This window comes from Molossus molossus, unplaced genomic scaffold (assembly GCF_014108415.1).
Source record: "Molossus molossus isolate mMolMol1 unplaced genomic scaffold, mMolMol1.p scaffold_m16_p_19, whole genome shotgun sequence".
NCBI classification, from domain to species: domain Eukaryota; kingdom Metazoa; phylum Chordata; class Mammalia; order Chiroptera; family Molossidae; genus Molossus; species Molossus molossus.
Window position 1 is genome coordinate 36,318,148 of NW_023425354.1, and position 13,882 is coordinate 36,332,029.

The window sequence follows — 13,882 nt, forward strand, 5'->3', positions numbered from 1 at the left end:
AGTTGGTCTGGCCAGGCGTCCTCAGTGCCCCCGCGATTCCTGTACCTTGTTACCCCTTTACAGCCCTCACTTCGTGATGTGTGGCCAGTTCTCTCTAGTCTGGAGCCCTGTTTGTGGTCATGGGAACCACATCTTATTCATCTTCACGGCCTCAATTTCAAGCAGCGTTCCCAGAACAGGTCAGGTGCTAAATAAATGTTTATTGGACATGGAAGGTGGACGGATGGATGGATGAATGGATGGACGGACAGATGGACAGACAGATGGAAATAAAGCTGCAGAGGCTGTCTGCCCCATGACTCCAAGGCCAGAAGATTTCTTGTAGAACTTCAATACCTAGAGCCAACGAAGCCCAAGGTGAGAGTCATGTTGGAAAGAGGCGAGTTATAGTCTTTTCACAAAAAAAATCTTGTCGCCGTTTTGCATAAACAATCCACATTTTCTGCTCGTGTTACATTCCCTCCACTCAGACATTTTTGCAAGGGAGATAATCTTATTACTTTGTTATTAGTCACAAACCATGAGCAATTTCCTTTTTGAATTGATTTCTGTCGCTTGTTAAAGTGTTGCTCCAGCTGCTGCTGCTTAGTTTCCGGCCAGCACAATGAGTAGCTCCGCCCCGCCATCTCAGTGCTGAGTTCTGATTGGGCGAATCCTCCCGGGGTCCAGATGGTACCTGCACCAGTCAAGGATGCCCCGCCACAAGGGGGCAGGCTGAGGTGGCTGTTCTTGAAGGGCGGTCACAGCCCGCATTTTATACAGTACATAATAAGTTTTATCTGGTATATGTGAATATTTAAGCATGTGTCGTTGGATGGGTTCTACAGAGGAGACCTCCCAAAATACATTTCTTCTCAGTTCCCATTTCACTCAAGTGGCAGTTATGTAGATATTCAAAACCATATCCGGGACTGATTGGTGATGTCTGCCGTGTGCCCAGACTCGGAGGAGAGGGGACAGTCACCTGGTTGCCTTCTAGACCACGGCCGAGGCTACACTATGCGATGTCGAGGTTATCTGGTCTGAACCAGAGGCTGTAGATGAAAAAGCTGAGTCTCCTGGAGAGGACAGCGGGGTAGCAGCAGGGCCAAGGCCGCATGTCTCCTGATGCCCAGTCAGGAGCCTGGCAGTCGGACAGAACTGGGTTTGGATCCTGCCTCTTCTGCTCCTTAGCCGTGCGCTGTTGGACAAGTTACCAGCATTTGCTCATCAGTAAATGGGGGAAATCCTATTGAGCTGGCAAGGCTGTCGTGAGGACTGAACTGTTCGATGAACCCACCGATATTTCTCACGTCGGGGTCTGAAGAACACATGTTCCTGTCTCTCCAACCCCTGCCACGGGCTCCCCCCACCCACCCAGTAAATGCCCCTGCTTCCTGCGGACCCCGCCCCTGTGGCAGATTCTTTTTTTTCGTCAGGTGATGTAGGCAGTTATTAAAAGTGTAGTCTGCCCTGGCCGATTTGGCTCAGCGGTTAGAGCGTCGGCATGCGGTCTGGAGAGACCCGGGTTCGGTTCCCGCTAAGGGCACGTACCTCGGTTGAAGTTTGTCCCCGGCCCTGGTTGGGTCGTGTGGGTGGCAGCCACTCGATGTGTCCCTTTTACATCGATGTTTCTTTCTCTCTCTCTCCCTCTCTCTCTCTCTCTCTCCCCCTCCCACTCTATCTGAACAAAAAATGGAAAAATGTCCTCGGGTGAGAAATAAATAAATAAATAAATAAATAAATAAATAAATGAAAATGTAGTTGGCTGGGGTCCAGTTCCAGCTCTGCCACCTGCTATCTGTGACCATAGTCTCTCCGATGCCCCAGTCACCCTGATGCACAATGTCCGACCCCTGAGGTTGCCGTGAGGATCAAGGGCCCGGCACAGGTACAGTGCTGACTGAGGGCTCAGCAGACATCAGCCACGTCGGTGCCATCGGCTAGGCTGTGGTCCGTCTTTGGGGCAAGCGGCGCGAGTACTCGACTCCTTGTGAGGACTGAAAGGGACCGTCCTGGGGAAAGCGCCCACGGGCGTCGCTACTGCTTCGTCTTCGAGGGTGGCCCGTGCTTCCTCCCGAGGCCGGCTCTCCTTCTTCGGCCTTGTGGGTTGGACTCTCCTGGAGGCTTGCAGAGACGGGGTGCGGGGTGCGGGGTGCCTCGCTGCTTCTGCAAAGACATGTCTCCCCTGAGACCCTGTTGCAGCCTCTGTTACCAACTGATTTGTGGATTTGATTTGATTTTAGTACTTTTAAAGAGCACAATAGAATCATTTGTGAACTTGCTTAAATCACTCGGCAGGATGTGATAAAATGTCAAACTGAAAATTATGGCTTCAAAAGCAGGCTCCGGTTTCCCATCCAGAGAGTGGGCAAGGCCGAAGTCCGCACTGCAGCGGAGGGTGGGAAAATGGGGCGGGGGGAGGTCACAGGACACAGCTAGAAGCCAGGGGACCTCCCGGGGCCACCTGATCCTAGAACCTGGGGCCTCTCAAAACACGGTACCCATAGGACCCCACCTCTTACAGAGGGACAGAGGACAGAGGAGCTGACTGGCATGCTCACCGTCACACAGGGAACCTGCCACCAGCTAGTCCAGGACTCGGTGGGACTCGGCGCCAAGCCGGCCTCAGCACAGAGCCCACGGACACCACCATGGTGGGCCCTCTGCTGTTGCCCGACTGGGAGGGCAGCCCTTGCACTCATCCTCTGTGCCCGGGCTAGCAGAAGGCAGGGTGGCGCTGGAGATTCATTCATTCACTCAGTAAACAAGTAGCAAGCACCTACTGTGTGCCAGACCCCGCACCAGCGGCCTGAGGCCCAGTGTGGCCGGAGAGCGCAGTGCCAGGGGGACAGGCGTGTGGGACCGGCTCCAGACTCACACCTGGAATGAAGAGCACTCGTGAGCACTTCCCTAACCTAAGAAATCAACAACACGTGTAAGTGCTGTGCCAGGTGCTTCTATCGTCCCATTTAACCCTCTGAGAAGCCCTGTGCGCAGCAGGTTGTCAGCTGTTTTGCAGATGAGGAAACTGAGGCCCAGAGTAGGTAGGTAACTTGGCCAAGGCCACGCAGCCCGTCGGTGGTGGCACCCCGTGTTCCTCCTAGCACACCTCAGCTGTGCGGGCTGGGGAAGAGGAAGAGGACAGACCCTAAGATGGTGGCAGGAGGGGGGCGGAGAAAACAGGAGCCCCCAGAGAGCAGGTGCCCTGTGTGTGTGTGTGTGTGTGTGTGTGTGTGGATTTCTTTGTTGTTATTGTTACTCCTCATTCCAGGATATCTTTCCATTGATTTTGAGAGAGAGTAGAAGGGAGAGAGAGGGAGAGAGAGAGAAACACAGATGTGAGAGAGACATATTAATTGATTGCCTCCCGCGCAACCCTGACCTGGGCCCCGAACCTGGGCTGGGGATCGAACCTGCAACCCAGGTACGTGCCCTTGACCAGAATCAAACCCTTGACCCTTTGGTCCTCTGGCTGATGCTGCAACCACTGAGCCAAACCAGCCAGCTCCAGGTGCCCGGTTATACTCGTCTCTCCAGCCCTACTGCCCAGCCTCGTGCCTGGCATAGGAGTTAGTGAAGTGTTTGTTCAACTGGGCTGGACCACTGGGCTGGCTGGGCCAACGAAGTCCCTTCTGAGTCTTCTGTAACAGCCCAGACTGTACCCCACTCCTGCTCCCTGCCCTCCAGAGACCACCCCTCAGGCTAAGCACCTCCTGGTCAATGGGAGCCTCTCTGAGCAAGCCAAAACTGCGCTTTCTGCAAAACAGATTACACAGGGGGTTTCTTTTCCTCCACTCTCGGGGCAGTTTTCCTGGAGCGGGCTCACCTTGATCCGTTTCTCCGAACACACGAAGGGAAGAAAACATGTTCTGAGCCAAATATTCAGACCAGATCAGGCCTCTGAGGGCAGCCCGCCCAGTTCCCATCCTTTATTCTGCACTATCCTGAGACAGACTCAAACTGGAGATTCTGGAAGAGTTCAGATGCTCTGTGACCCAGGCTTCTTACTTTATGGCTCAGAGAGGTTCCAGTTCCTGCCCAAGGAACCACCCCTGTGGCTGGCACCTCGCGTGGGTGAGGATTGACTCTGCGCCGTAAGCCTTGGCCTTCCTGAGGGATACTCGGCACTGCAGGGCCAGCAGACTGAGCACAAACCTCTGGGCTCCCACCTGGCCCGCACCCAGCCGCTCGCCTTTGCCTGGTCCTTATATTGGCATCAAGTGTGGGCAGGGGGGGTTCTGTGAAGTTTGCAAATCACTTTAAAGAAGAGGGGTTTGGGCGTCTGAGAGAGCTGGGATCCATGCAATTTGTGACCCAGAGAAGTGTACATAACCTGATTGAGCCTCGGTTTCCTCATCTATGAAATGGGGTAACAATGCTGCTTGACGGGAAGAGGAAACAAGCTTACTCAGGTACAGGGCCCAGCACAGTGCCTGACACCTGACAAACATTGCCCATCTCCCAGAAGTCCAACAGCCCTCCCCTCCCAGTGCCACCCACCACGTTTCATTTCCGGTACAGCGATGACGGGGTCAAAGCCGCTGGCTTTCCAGGCAATGACACGCAGGTGGAGATCCCACAGAGAAGACTACAGAGTTCACAGGTGTGGGCCATGGGTTGTCAGTGTGCCTCTGTGTTTCTGGTCACCGGGCTGTGTATCTGTGCTATGGATACAAAGTCACAGCCAGGGGGGCTCTGTCCGCAGGCCACTGCCCTCCAGCCAGACCTTTAGTGGGGAGACCGGAGGTCCATAGGACTCACAATGAGACCACGGCTCCTGTCGATCCAGCATCTATGATGCACCAGGCGCTCTGGGAGATGTTTCATCTCGTTACAGAAGGAGGCAGAAGAAACATTGTAACATTCCAGCTTTAGAGTTTTCCCTGGGGAAGATACTTGAGAATATGTTGATTCTGCTCGGGGAAAGGGTAGCAAAGCACAGGAGGGGAGGGAAGGGAGGAGAGGGACTGGGATGCGCCCAGGTGAAGGAGCTTTGCTCTGAGCAGACGCCTCCCCCCACCCTTTCTGGCATCTTCCATGTGTTCTACGGCCTCAAGCGAGTGGATTTGTGTGGAGCTCAACAAGGACCTGAGTTTCACACCTGTCCGTGTGTCCGAACAGGCGATGTCAGCCAAGGGTGACGGCTGGGTTACACGTACCTCCCGATCAGAACTCCCGGTAGCCCTCTGCAGTAGCTAATATCTCAGGGTGGTTCTCGGCAGAAAGGAGAGGTCAAGGGGGGTCAAGGTCCCCTGCCAAGTAAGTGGCGGAGCCAGGACTGAAACCCAGCTGGGTCTGACCATGGCTGCATTCGGCGGATGGAAACCGGGGTCTCCGCCAGGTGGGTGAGTGAGGAAGAGGAAGAAGCCAGGCAGGCCAGAATGAAGACCCGGATGTAGCCCAGGCAGGAACCAGCCCAAAGTGATTTGGTCCTGGTGGGGTCTGGTGTCATCCCTGGAGCAAGAAGCCAAGTGGCTGACATAACGAAAGAGCCAGGTGGGTGTCAGGTGAGGTAGGCGGGCATCTCTCTTTCTCTCCCTCCTCCTTCCTCTCTGCTCATGCCTTTCCCACCCTCTCCAGGAGCAGAATGAATATATTCTTATGCAGTTTCATCATCCTCTCAGCATTCCCTCCCCAGCTGCATCCTAGCCAAGCTCAGACACAAGGAAAAGGCCAAGTTAGCTTGGCAAGGGCCTAGGAGAGCGGCCTACTCCCCTGGGGCAGCGCAGACTGCAGACCGGCTTGGGCAGCTACGCTACCTGCAGCGCCACCTGCTGGCCGGCCTCGGGATCAGCGGGCTGGGAGAGCCCCTGGCTGAGAACTCGCAAGGGAAGTCCCCAGGACAGCCAGGGCGCAAACCCAAGCCTCTAGTGATCCAGTGAAAATGACTGTAGAGAGAAGCCTCAAGACAGTGGAGCAATGAAAGGCCAGCAGCGGAGTCTTCAGTCACCAAAGTTCTCAGTTCCTTGCTCAGTTCATAAATGTAAGCAATTATCCGAAGACCAGCTCCACAGCACAAGGGAAAAAACGGGTAAGGGAGGACGAGCTGTCAAGCGACTGCAGGAACACATCCAGGCTCAATCCTGGGCGTCGCTCCTCTCTCCCTGGGCTGGCTCATCCACCCCACAGCTTCATTATGCACCAAAGCCTCCCACACTTCCATCTCCAGCCCAGATCGCTCTCCCAGCTCCACGCCCCTAAATCCAGCTGCCCGGTGTCATCCTGACTTGAATTAGCAAGAGTCCTTATCCTCACAAACCCAAGTCAAAATAACTTGATGCCCAAAAGGCGGAGGTTTGCTGGTCTGAGGAACCAAACTGTAAGGAGAGCAGAGGTGGAGCTGGGATATTTGTTGAAAGAATAAAAAGATGGAAAAGGAGCTTATTAGGGAAAGGGGATGGGAGCTAAGTGTTGGTGAGTACCAATTGGCCGCTGGGCACTTAACTTACTTAGTCAGGCGAGACTAAACACTGGGGCTGGGGGTGGGGGCTGGGAAGGTTACCCAAAGTCACACAGCTAGTCCATGAAAGAATGGGGGTTTCTGTCTGGCTCATTCCACAGCCTCTGGTTCTTAAATCAAAATAAGAGATATAGAGTCTATGATTAAACATAGGGGCTTCAGAGACTTTTTCATTCACTGCATACTCATTGCTTAAATTTCTCTCTTCCCATCCCAGCCAGGTAGTTGGTTAGCTTCTACTTGAACACCCTTCGTGATGGGGGACTTACTCTCAGGATGATGGTTTTATTATTAAATCAGACACTAGGCTAGAACGTTGAGCCAGAATTTTTCCTTCGTTAAGATTCAATCAGGTGATGCCCGCAATGTGCCTACCACAGTGCCGGCAACATCAGTAAGTGCGGCCGTGGTCTCCACTTCCCTTATTACAACTACTCTTGTGTCTAGCTTTCCCGTGGGATGCTCGCAAACAAATGTAATTCTTCTTCCCTGAGACAGCCCTTCAGATATTTGAAGACAGTGCTTCGGGGTCCCCCTGAGGCATTGCTTGCCCAGGATAAACAAATACTCCAACCTACTTTCAGATACTCACGGGTAAGCAAGAGGTGAGACCACACGCTGTGATTTTCCAGCTGCTGTGGTGTGTGAGGCTTCAGAGAAGCTGACGGAACAAATGATGAGCCAGCCACAGCAGGCCGGTCGTGGTATCTGAACATGACCTTTCCCCAACAAAGGGAAGTGGTTGACCCTAACCAGACCTTGGCTCATCACCAGAGCTTCGCCAGCTCCATTCTAGGTCCGCCCATTGTGGTAACCTGTTTCAGTAGAAGAAACAAATGAGTGTCCCCCAAAGTTAATGCACATCAGTTTAGACCTCCCAGCTTTGCCAAAAGACACCATTAGTCCAGTTAGCGCATTTATGGATCCAATATTGAGAAACATAGGAGACCTAATTCATTCAAATCGTCGAATATCAACCCCTAAATTCTTCCTATTTACAGATGGGGAAACCAAGGTTCAGAGGAGAGCAATGAGTTATCCAAAGTCATACAGAAAATATGTGCCAAGACCTGGTCAACTTATGAACTCCAAAGAAAGATGAGAGAGTAAAGCAAACGAATGTGAGAAAGTAAGAAGAAATGAGCCATTAGATAAAAGTGAAGGAGGAAAGCTTTGAGAAGTCCTCCCTGGTGTGTTTCTCCCTGTCTTCCACCAACTTCCTGTAGAGGTGATGTAGTGTCATGTGACAGGTACAAAGTTGGAGTCAGAAATTCCCAGGACCATGTGCTGGCTCTGTCACTGACAAGGTGTGATCTTGAACAGACTACTTAACCTCTCTCTCTCTCATACTCAGGTTCCTCATTCATAAAATGAGAATAGGAGTATCTCCCTCAAAGGAGTCCTATGAATGTTAAATAAAACAAGTATGGAGCCCTGGCCAATTTGGCTCAGCGGTTAGGGTGTTGGCCTGCAGTCCAGAAAGACCCAGTTTCAGTTCCCGCTAAGGGCACGTACCTCGGTTGCAGTTTGTCCCCAGCCCTGGTTGGGTCGTGCAGGTGGCAGCCACTCGATGTGTTCCTGTCACGTTGATGTTTCTCTCTCTCTTACTCTCTCTCCCTTTCACTCTACCTGAACAAAAAATGGAAAAATGTCCTCAGGTGAGGATAACAAAAAAAAAAAAAAAACATAAGTATGGAGACTTTGAGGTCTCAGGAATGGTGGAATAGCTTATATCAGACTAAATCTCCTGGAAATAGGAATTATAAACTCTGGGCAAACTATTTTAAAGCTACTCTTTAATGAGACTGAAGCAGGCAGAAACTGGGGGCATACCGTCCTTGAAGACAGGGACCTGCCCTGGGTGAAATACACGCGTATTTGTCTGACCTCTCCCTGGAGGGCACCGCCAGCTCTAAGGGATGCCAACATTTTTATATCAGTTTCCCTGAAATCATAGACTGAACCTTGAACTTCATTTGGATAGGGGTGACACTCCAAGAAGCTCGGAACAACCATGCAAAGAGCTGGGAAGAAATTGCAGCAGCCAGTAGAGGGGAGACAGACTTTGTAATTCAAGTCCCACCAAATTACACTTGATAAACACCTCAGGCTTTCCACTGAAATCCCAAAAGTCTCATTCCATAGGAGTTAAGATCACATTGGAAGACTAAGGCCTATAGCCCACAACTAAGGGGAAAATGAAAATACTGTACCATTCTTATACAAAGCCTAAACAGCACCTTCACAAAATCAGAGTGAGTCACAGATAACCCATCTGCAGTCACTACTGTTATCCACAAGTTTCAGCACACAATAAAAGATAACTATCCAGCCCTGGCCAGTTTGGCTCAGCAGTTGAGCATTGGCCTGCAGACCAGAGAGTCCCGGGTTTGGTTCCCGCTAGGGGTACATACCACCAAAAAAAATAAATAAATAAAAAAATAACTATACAATCAAAACCTACTGTACACATGAAGAAAGAGGGGAAAGATGAAAAGAAAAACAATTAGTAGGATCAGATACACATATAACCCACGTTGGAATTTAGAAAACAACTTTAAAATAACAACAATAAACATGTTAAATAATTGCAGAAAGAGTGTAAATAATGAGAGATGGGGGGGCAAGATATGGAAACTTTTTAAAAAGTCAACCTGGAACTGAAAAAGACAGCGACCTAAAATTTTAAAAACTGCTGGATGGGATTACCAGAAGATTAGATAGAAAACAATAAATGAACACCAGACTTGAAGACAAGTTAATAGAAATTACTCAAATGACATACAAAAAGCAAAAAAAGACTGATGCAATTGAACAGAGTCCTGATGACTTGTAGAACAGTATATCCAGCAGTGCAACATGTGTGTAATCCCAAAAGGAAAGAAGAAAGAGAGAAAATAGGGAAGAAAGATAAGTGAAGAAATATTGGTTACATTTTTTCCAAATGTGTTCAAAAGTATCATTTCACAGATACAAGTACCTCAGCAATCCCCAGATGGGATAAATGCAAATTAAACCATATGTAGGTGTGGCATAATTAAAATTCTGAAAACCAAAGGAAAAAGAAAATTTTCAAAGCAGTCAGGGAAAAAAGGCATAATACATAGTAAGGCACAGTGAAAAGAATACGGCTGATTTCTCATCAGAAACAATGGAAGCCAGAAGACAATAGAACATTTTGAAATACTGAAAGAAAACACTTAACCTGGAATTCTATATAGAGTCCAAATATGTTTCAAAATAAAGACAAAACTCAGGCATTTTATAGGTAAGTGAAAACCGAGAAAGTTTGCCACAAGAAAACCATGAGTAAAATATACGTCTACACTACAAAAAAATAGTCAAGATCGTCCTTCTGCCTGAAGGGAACTGATATCAAATGGAAATTCAATACACAAAAGAATGATAAAGAGGAAGGGATAGAATTAGTATTATATGCAAAGTGGTGCAATATTAATTAATTCAAGGTAGGTCGCGATCCATTAAGGATGCATATTGTAAATCCTACAATGACAACTAAAAATAATAATAATACATGGTATAAATCAAAAGCCAGTAGAAAAGATGGAATGAACTATTAAAACAATACTCAACCCAAAAGAAGTCAGGAAAGAGATAACAAAGGAAGAAATAACAGTGGGGACAAATAGGAAACAGCCCAAGATACTGGGCTTCAACAACAGTATCAAGAATTACGTTAAATGTAAGTGGATTAAACCCTCCAGTATTGTCAGATAGGATGAAAGAGCAACACTCAAATGGGTTGTTTACAAGAGAGCCGCTTACATATATAAATATTCTGACAGTTTAAAAGTAAAAGGACGTGAGATAAACCAAAAAACTTATCTGCATGTGTGCGTAACCAACAGACGTAGACAACAATGCTGGGGATGTAGTGGGGCTGGGATAGGGAGGAGGGTGTCTAGCGGGAAAAAAGGAGAAACATCTGTAACAATAATAAATTAATAAAAATTGAAAAAAATTTACAGAAAAATAAAAGGATGGACAAAAACAAGAATGGTGAAAGATAAACAATAAGCATAAGATTTATGCTTTTCTATTTTCTTCCTGTACAAGTTTTGTTAAGTTATATGTGTTTTCCAAGGAAGTTGTCCATTTCATCTAACTTTTTAAATATATTAACATAAAGTTGTATGTAATAGTTTCTTAGCATTTCTTAATGTCTGTCTGTAGGATCGGTAGTGATATCCTCTCTTTCATTCCTGATATTGATAACTTGTGCTATCTTTTTACTCATTGTTATTGATTTCTAATTTAGTTATGTTTTGGTCAGCAATCATACTGCCTACGGTTTTGTGTTTTGTTTTGTTTTCATTGAGATCTGTTTTATGGGCCAACATCTGGTGTGTCATGGGGAATGTTTGGCATCCACCTAAAAAAAAGTGCATGCCCTGTAATTGTGTGTATAGTGCTTTCAAAAATGCAATGGGGCCCTGGCCGGTTTGGCTCAGCGGTTAGAGCGTCGGCCTGCGGTCCTGAAAGACCCGGGTTCGGTTCCCGCTAAGGGCGCGTACCTTGGTTGCAGTTTGTCCCCGACCCTGGTTGGGTCGTGCGAGTGGCAGCCACTCGATGTGTCCCTTCACGTCGATGTTTCTCTCTCTCTCTATCCCTCCCACTCTATCTGAACAAAATATCAAAGAGTGTCCTCGGGTGAGGATAAAAAAAAAAAAAAAAATGCAATGGGGTCAAGCTGATGGATAATGTTGCTCAAATCTTCTATATTGCTGCTGACTTTTTGTCTACTTATTCATCAATTACTGAGAGAACAATTTTGAAATCTCTAACTGTGGCTGTGTCTATTTCTCCCTTTAGTTCTGTCCATTTTTGCTTCGTGTATTTTTGAAACTTATCTTTGGGCAGTACCCATTTAGAATGATTATATCCTCTGGATGGCTTGATCCTGTTGTCATTGTGAAATAGCCCTCTCTGTCTCCTGCAATGTTTTTGTCTTGAAGTTTACTTTGTGTAACAGACATTTTGTTGAGCTAAAGGAGCCAGACCCAAGAGAGCACACAGCGTAGGTCTTCCTCTACCTGAAATTTGAGAACAGGCCAAGCCAGCCTGTGGTGATAGAATCGCTAACAGCGATTGCCTGGCCAGGTGGGTGGCCGATTGGAAAGGGGTGGAAAGGAACTTTCTTGGCTGATTAAAAACATCCTATATATTTTTTTAATTTATTGATTTTAGAGAGAGAAAGAAGAAAAGAGAGAGAGAGAAACGTTGATCTGTTGTTCCACTTACTGATGCATTAATTGTTTGATTCCTATATGTGCCCTGACTGGAGATCGAACCTGCAACCTTGGCATGTCAGGATGATGCTCTAACCAACTAAGCTACCTGGCGAGAGCAAAAGTGTCTTATTATTGATTAAAATGGTAGTTACATAGGTGTATACATTTTTTCAGAATTTGTTGAACTAGGCACTGAAAATGTGTACATTTTATTGTATTTTTGTTCTTAAATTCTTTTAAAAATGAGTAAAGGACTTGGCTTAGGGTTTAAGACACAGTAGGTGTTCAACAACCATTAGTTCCCTCATCCTCTACCCTGTTCATCCCCAGCAAGCAAGTACCATAGGTGTTAGGACATTTTATGGTCATTAGACCTCACATAAGTGACATGTTCCCCAAAGGAATTTGTCCACAGCAGACACTGGACAGCTGCTCCTGTCAGGGCCAAGGATCATAACGCTATTTATGCCCAAGGCCATTTCATCCCAAACCCTCCTCCAGGTTTTAGCCTCCAGTCTAGGTCTCAGGTCCCAAGTCAAGAGGGTAGAATTTAACTGGGTCCTTCCAAGATGGGAGATGGCAAAGTGTGGAAATGGAGAGACACGTGGAGATCCGCATTTCTGGGAAGGTTACAAGGGACAAGATAGGAAAACCAGTGTGAGAGGCAGATGTAGGAGGTGTGTGAGGTCAACGGACTTTAGATTGTCATGTTGTAGATGCTCAATAAGTGTTTGTTGATTGAATAAGTGAATGAATGAGACACTGAGTCCGTCGAGGCTGAACTCTAGGGCTGACTGCTGCCCCCTTCTTCATGTCTTGCAGCTCACCTACCTGCCCCCGCCGTGGGGCGAGTGCCGATCCTCAGAGATGGGACTCGACTTCTTTCCTGTTTACAGTATCACCGCCTGTAGGATCGACTGTGAGACCCGCTACATCGTGGAGAATTGCAACTGCCGCATGGTCCACATGCCAGGTCAGTGCCTGCCAGGACGGCCTGGGACCTGCTTTGTATTTCTCACCCTAACAGGAAACGCTTTGCCCACTCCACGAGCATCCAAAGACTTGTTCTTTGGTGCCCAGACATTTAGAGAGCAGATAGAAACATCCACTCTGGCAACCAAGGCAGCACCCTGGTGTCCAGAATCATCCAGATGTTTGGAGAACACGCCTCCCTGTGTTCAATTTGTTTGCTAGCTGTTTGCTGTGTCCAGATATCTGGATGCTTGCAATTGTTGCATCCTGGAGTGGTCCATGTTCACACATCCAGATGTTTGTTGCTTTCATCCAGATGGTTCCCTTCTTGCATCCAAATATCCAGCACTCTTTCAACAAGGCCAAAGTCCATCAGGCAGCAGGTAAACGTGCGTGTGCAGACATCCTGTCGTCAGACTCACGGTGCAGGTGGCCATCTCATCAGAGGCAGCTGGCATGTCAGAGGCAGACTTGCAGAGGGGGTGGGGGCTGATTAGGGCAGGAAGGGTTCGTTGCATCATGGAAGGATGATTGGGGCTGGATGCAGGGGCCTTGGCTTCTAACTCAGTTCCTCCACTCACCTGCTGTGTGTACTGGCCCAAGTTCCTAAAGCTCTCTGTTCTCAACTTTATTATCTTTAAAACAAAAAGCATTAGTTGTTATGAGGATAACATTAAGCTAAGACATAAAAATGCTCTTTAAATTGCAGAAGTCAGTGGTTGTTGTGTTGGCAGAAGGGAATAGGAAGCGAAAGTCCTATTGCCTGAAGACCTACTATGTGCCAGGAAGTTTGCTCTCCTATTTAACAGCTACTATTTCATATTTATAGTGTGCTTTACTTAAGAATATTTAACCAAATCTTCATATCGGACATTTAATTCATTACCAATTATTTTCTGATATAACCAATGCTGAAATGAACATCCTCACAGCTAAATTCTGAATTATTTTTATTATTAATCAGTCAGTCATTTATTTAGTAATCTAAGATTAGAAGTATTGATCTTTAAAACTGCCTCTGAGACCCTGGCCGGGTAGATTGGTTGATTAGAGCTTTTTCCCAAAGTTGCGGGTTCCATCCTCGGTCAACCAATGAACACGAATAAGTGGAACAACAAATATCTTTCTCTCTGTGTGTGTGTCTCTCTCTCCCTCCCTCAAAATCAATGAATGCAATTTTTAGAAATAAATAAATAAAATAAAACTGCCACTGAGC

At 47.6% G+C, this 13,882-nt stretch overlaps 1 protein-coding gene across 2 annotated transcripts in view; it reads left to right on the plus strand.

Annotated features, from left to right (window-relative positions):
• The window catches only part of ASIC2 (acid sensing ion channel subunit 2), a 954,837-nt gene that overhangs the window by 927,918 nt on the left and 13,037 nt on the right, over positions 1–13,882 (plus strand). For both annotated transcript variants that reach the window (XM_036269219.1, XM_036269218.1), the window contains exon 4: positions 12,517–12,667. In XM_036269219.1, the coding sequence (XP_036125112.1) occupies positions 12,517–12,667 (151 nt within the window). The remainder of the gene's footprint in view (positions 1–12,516; positions 12,668–13,882) is intronic.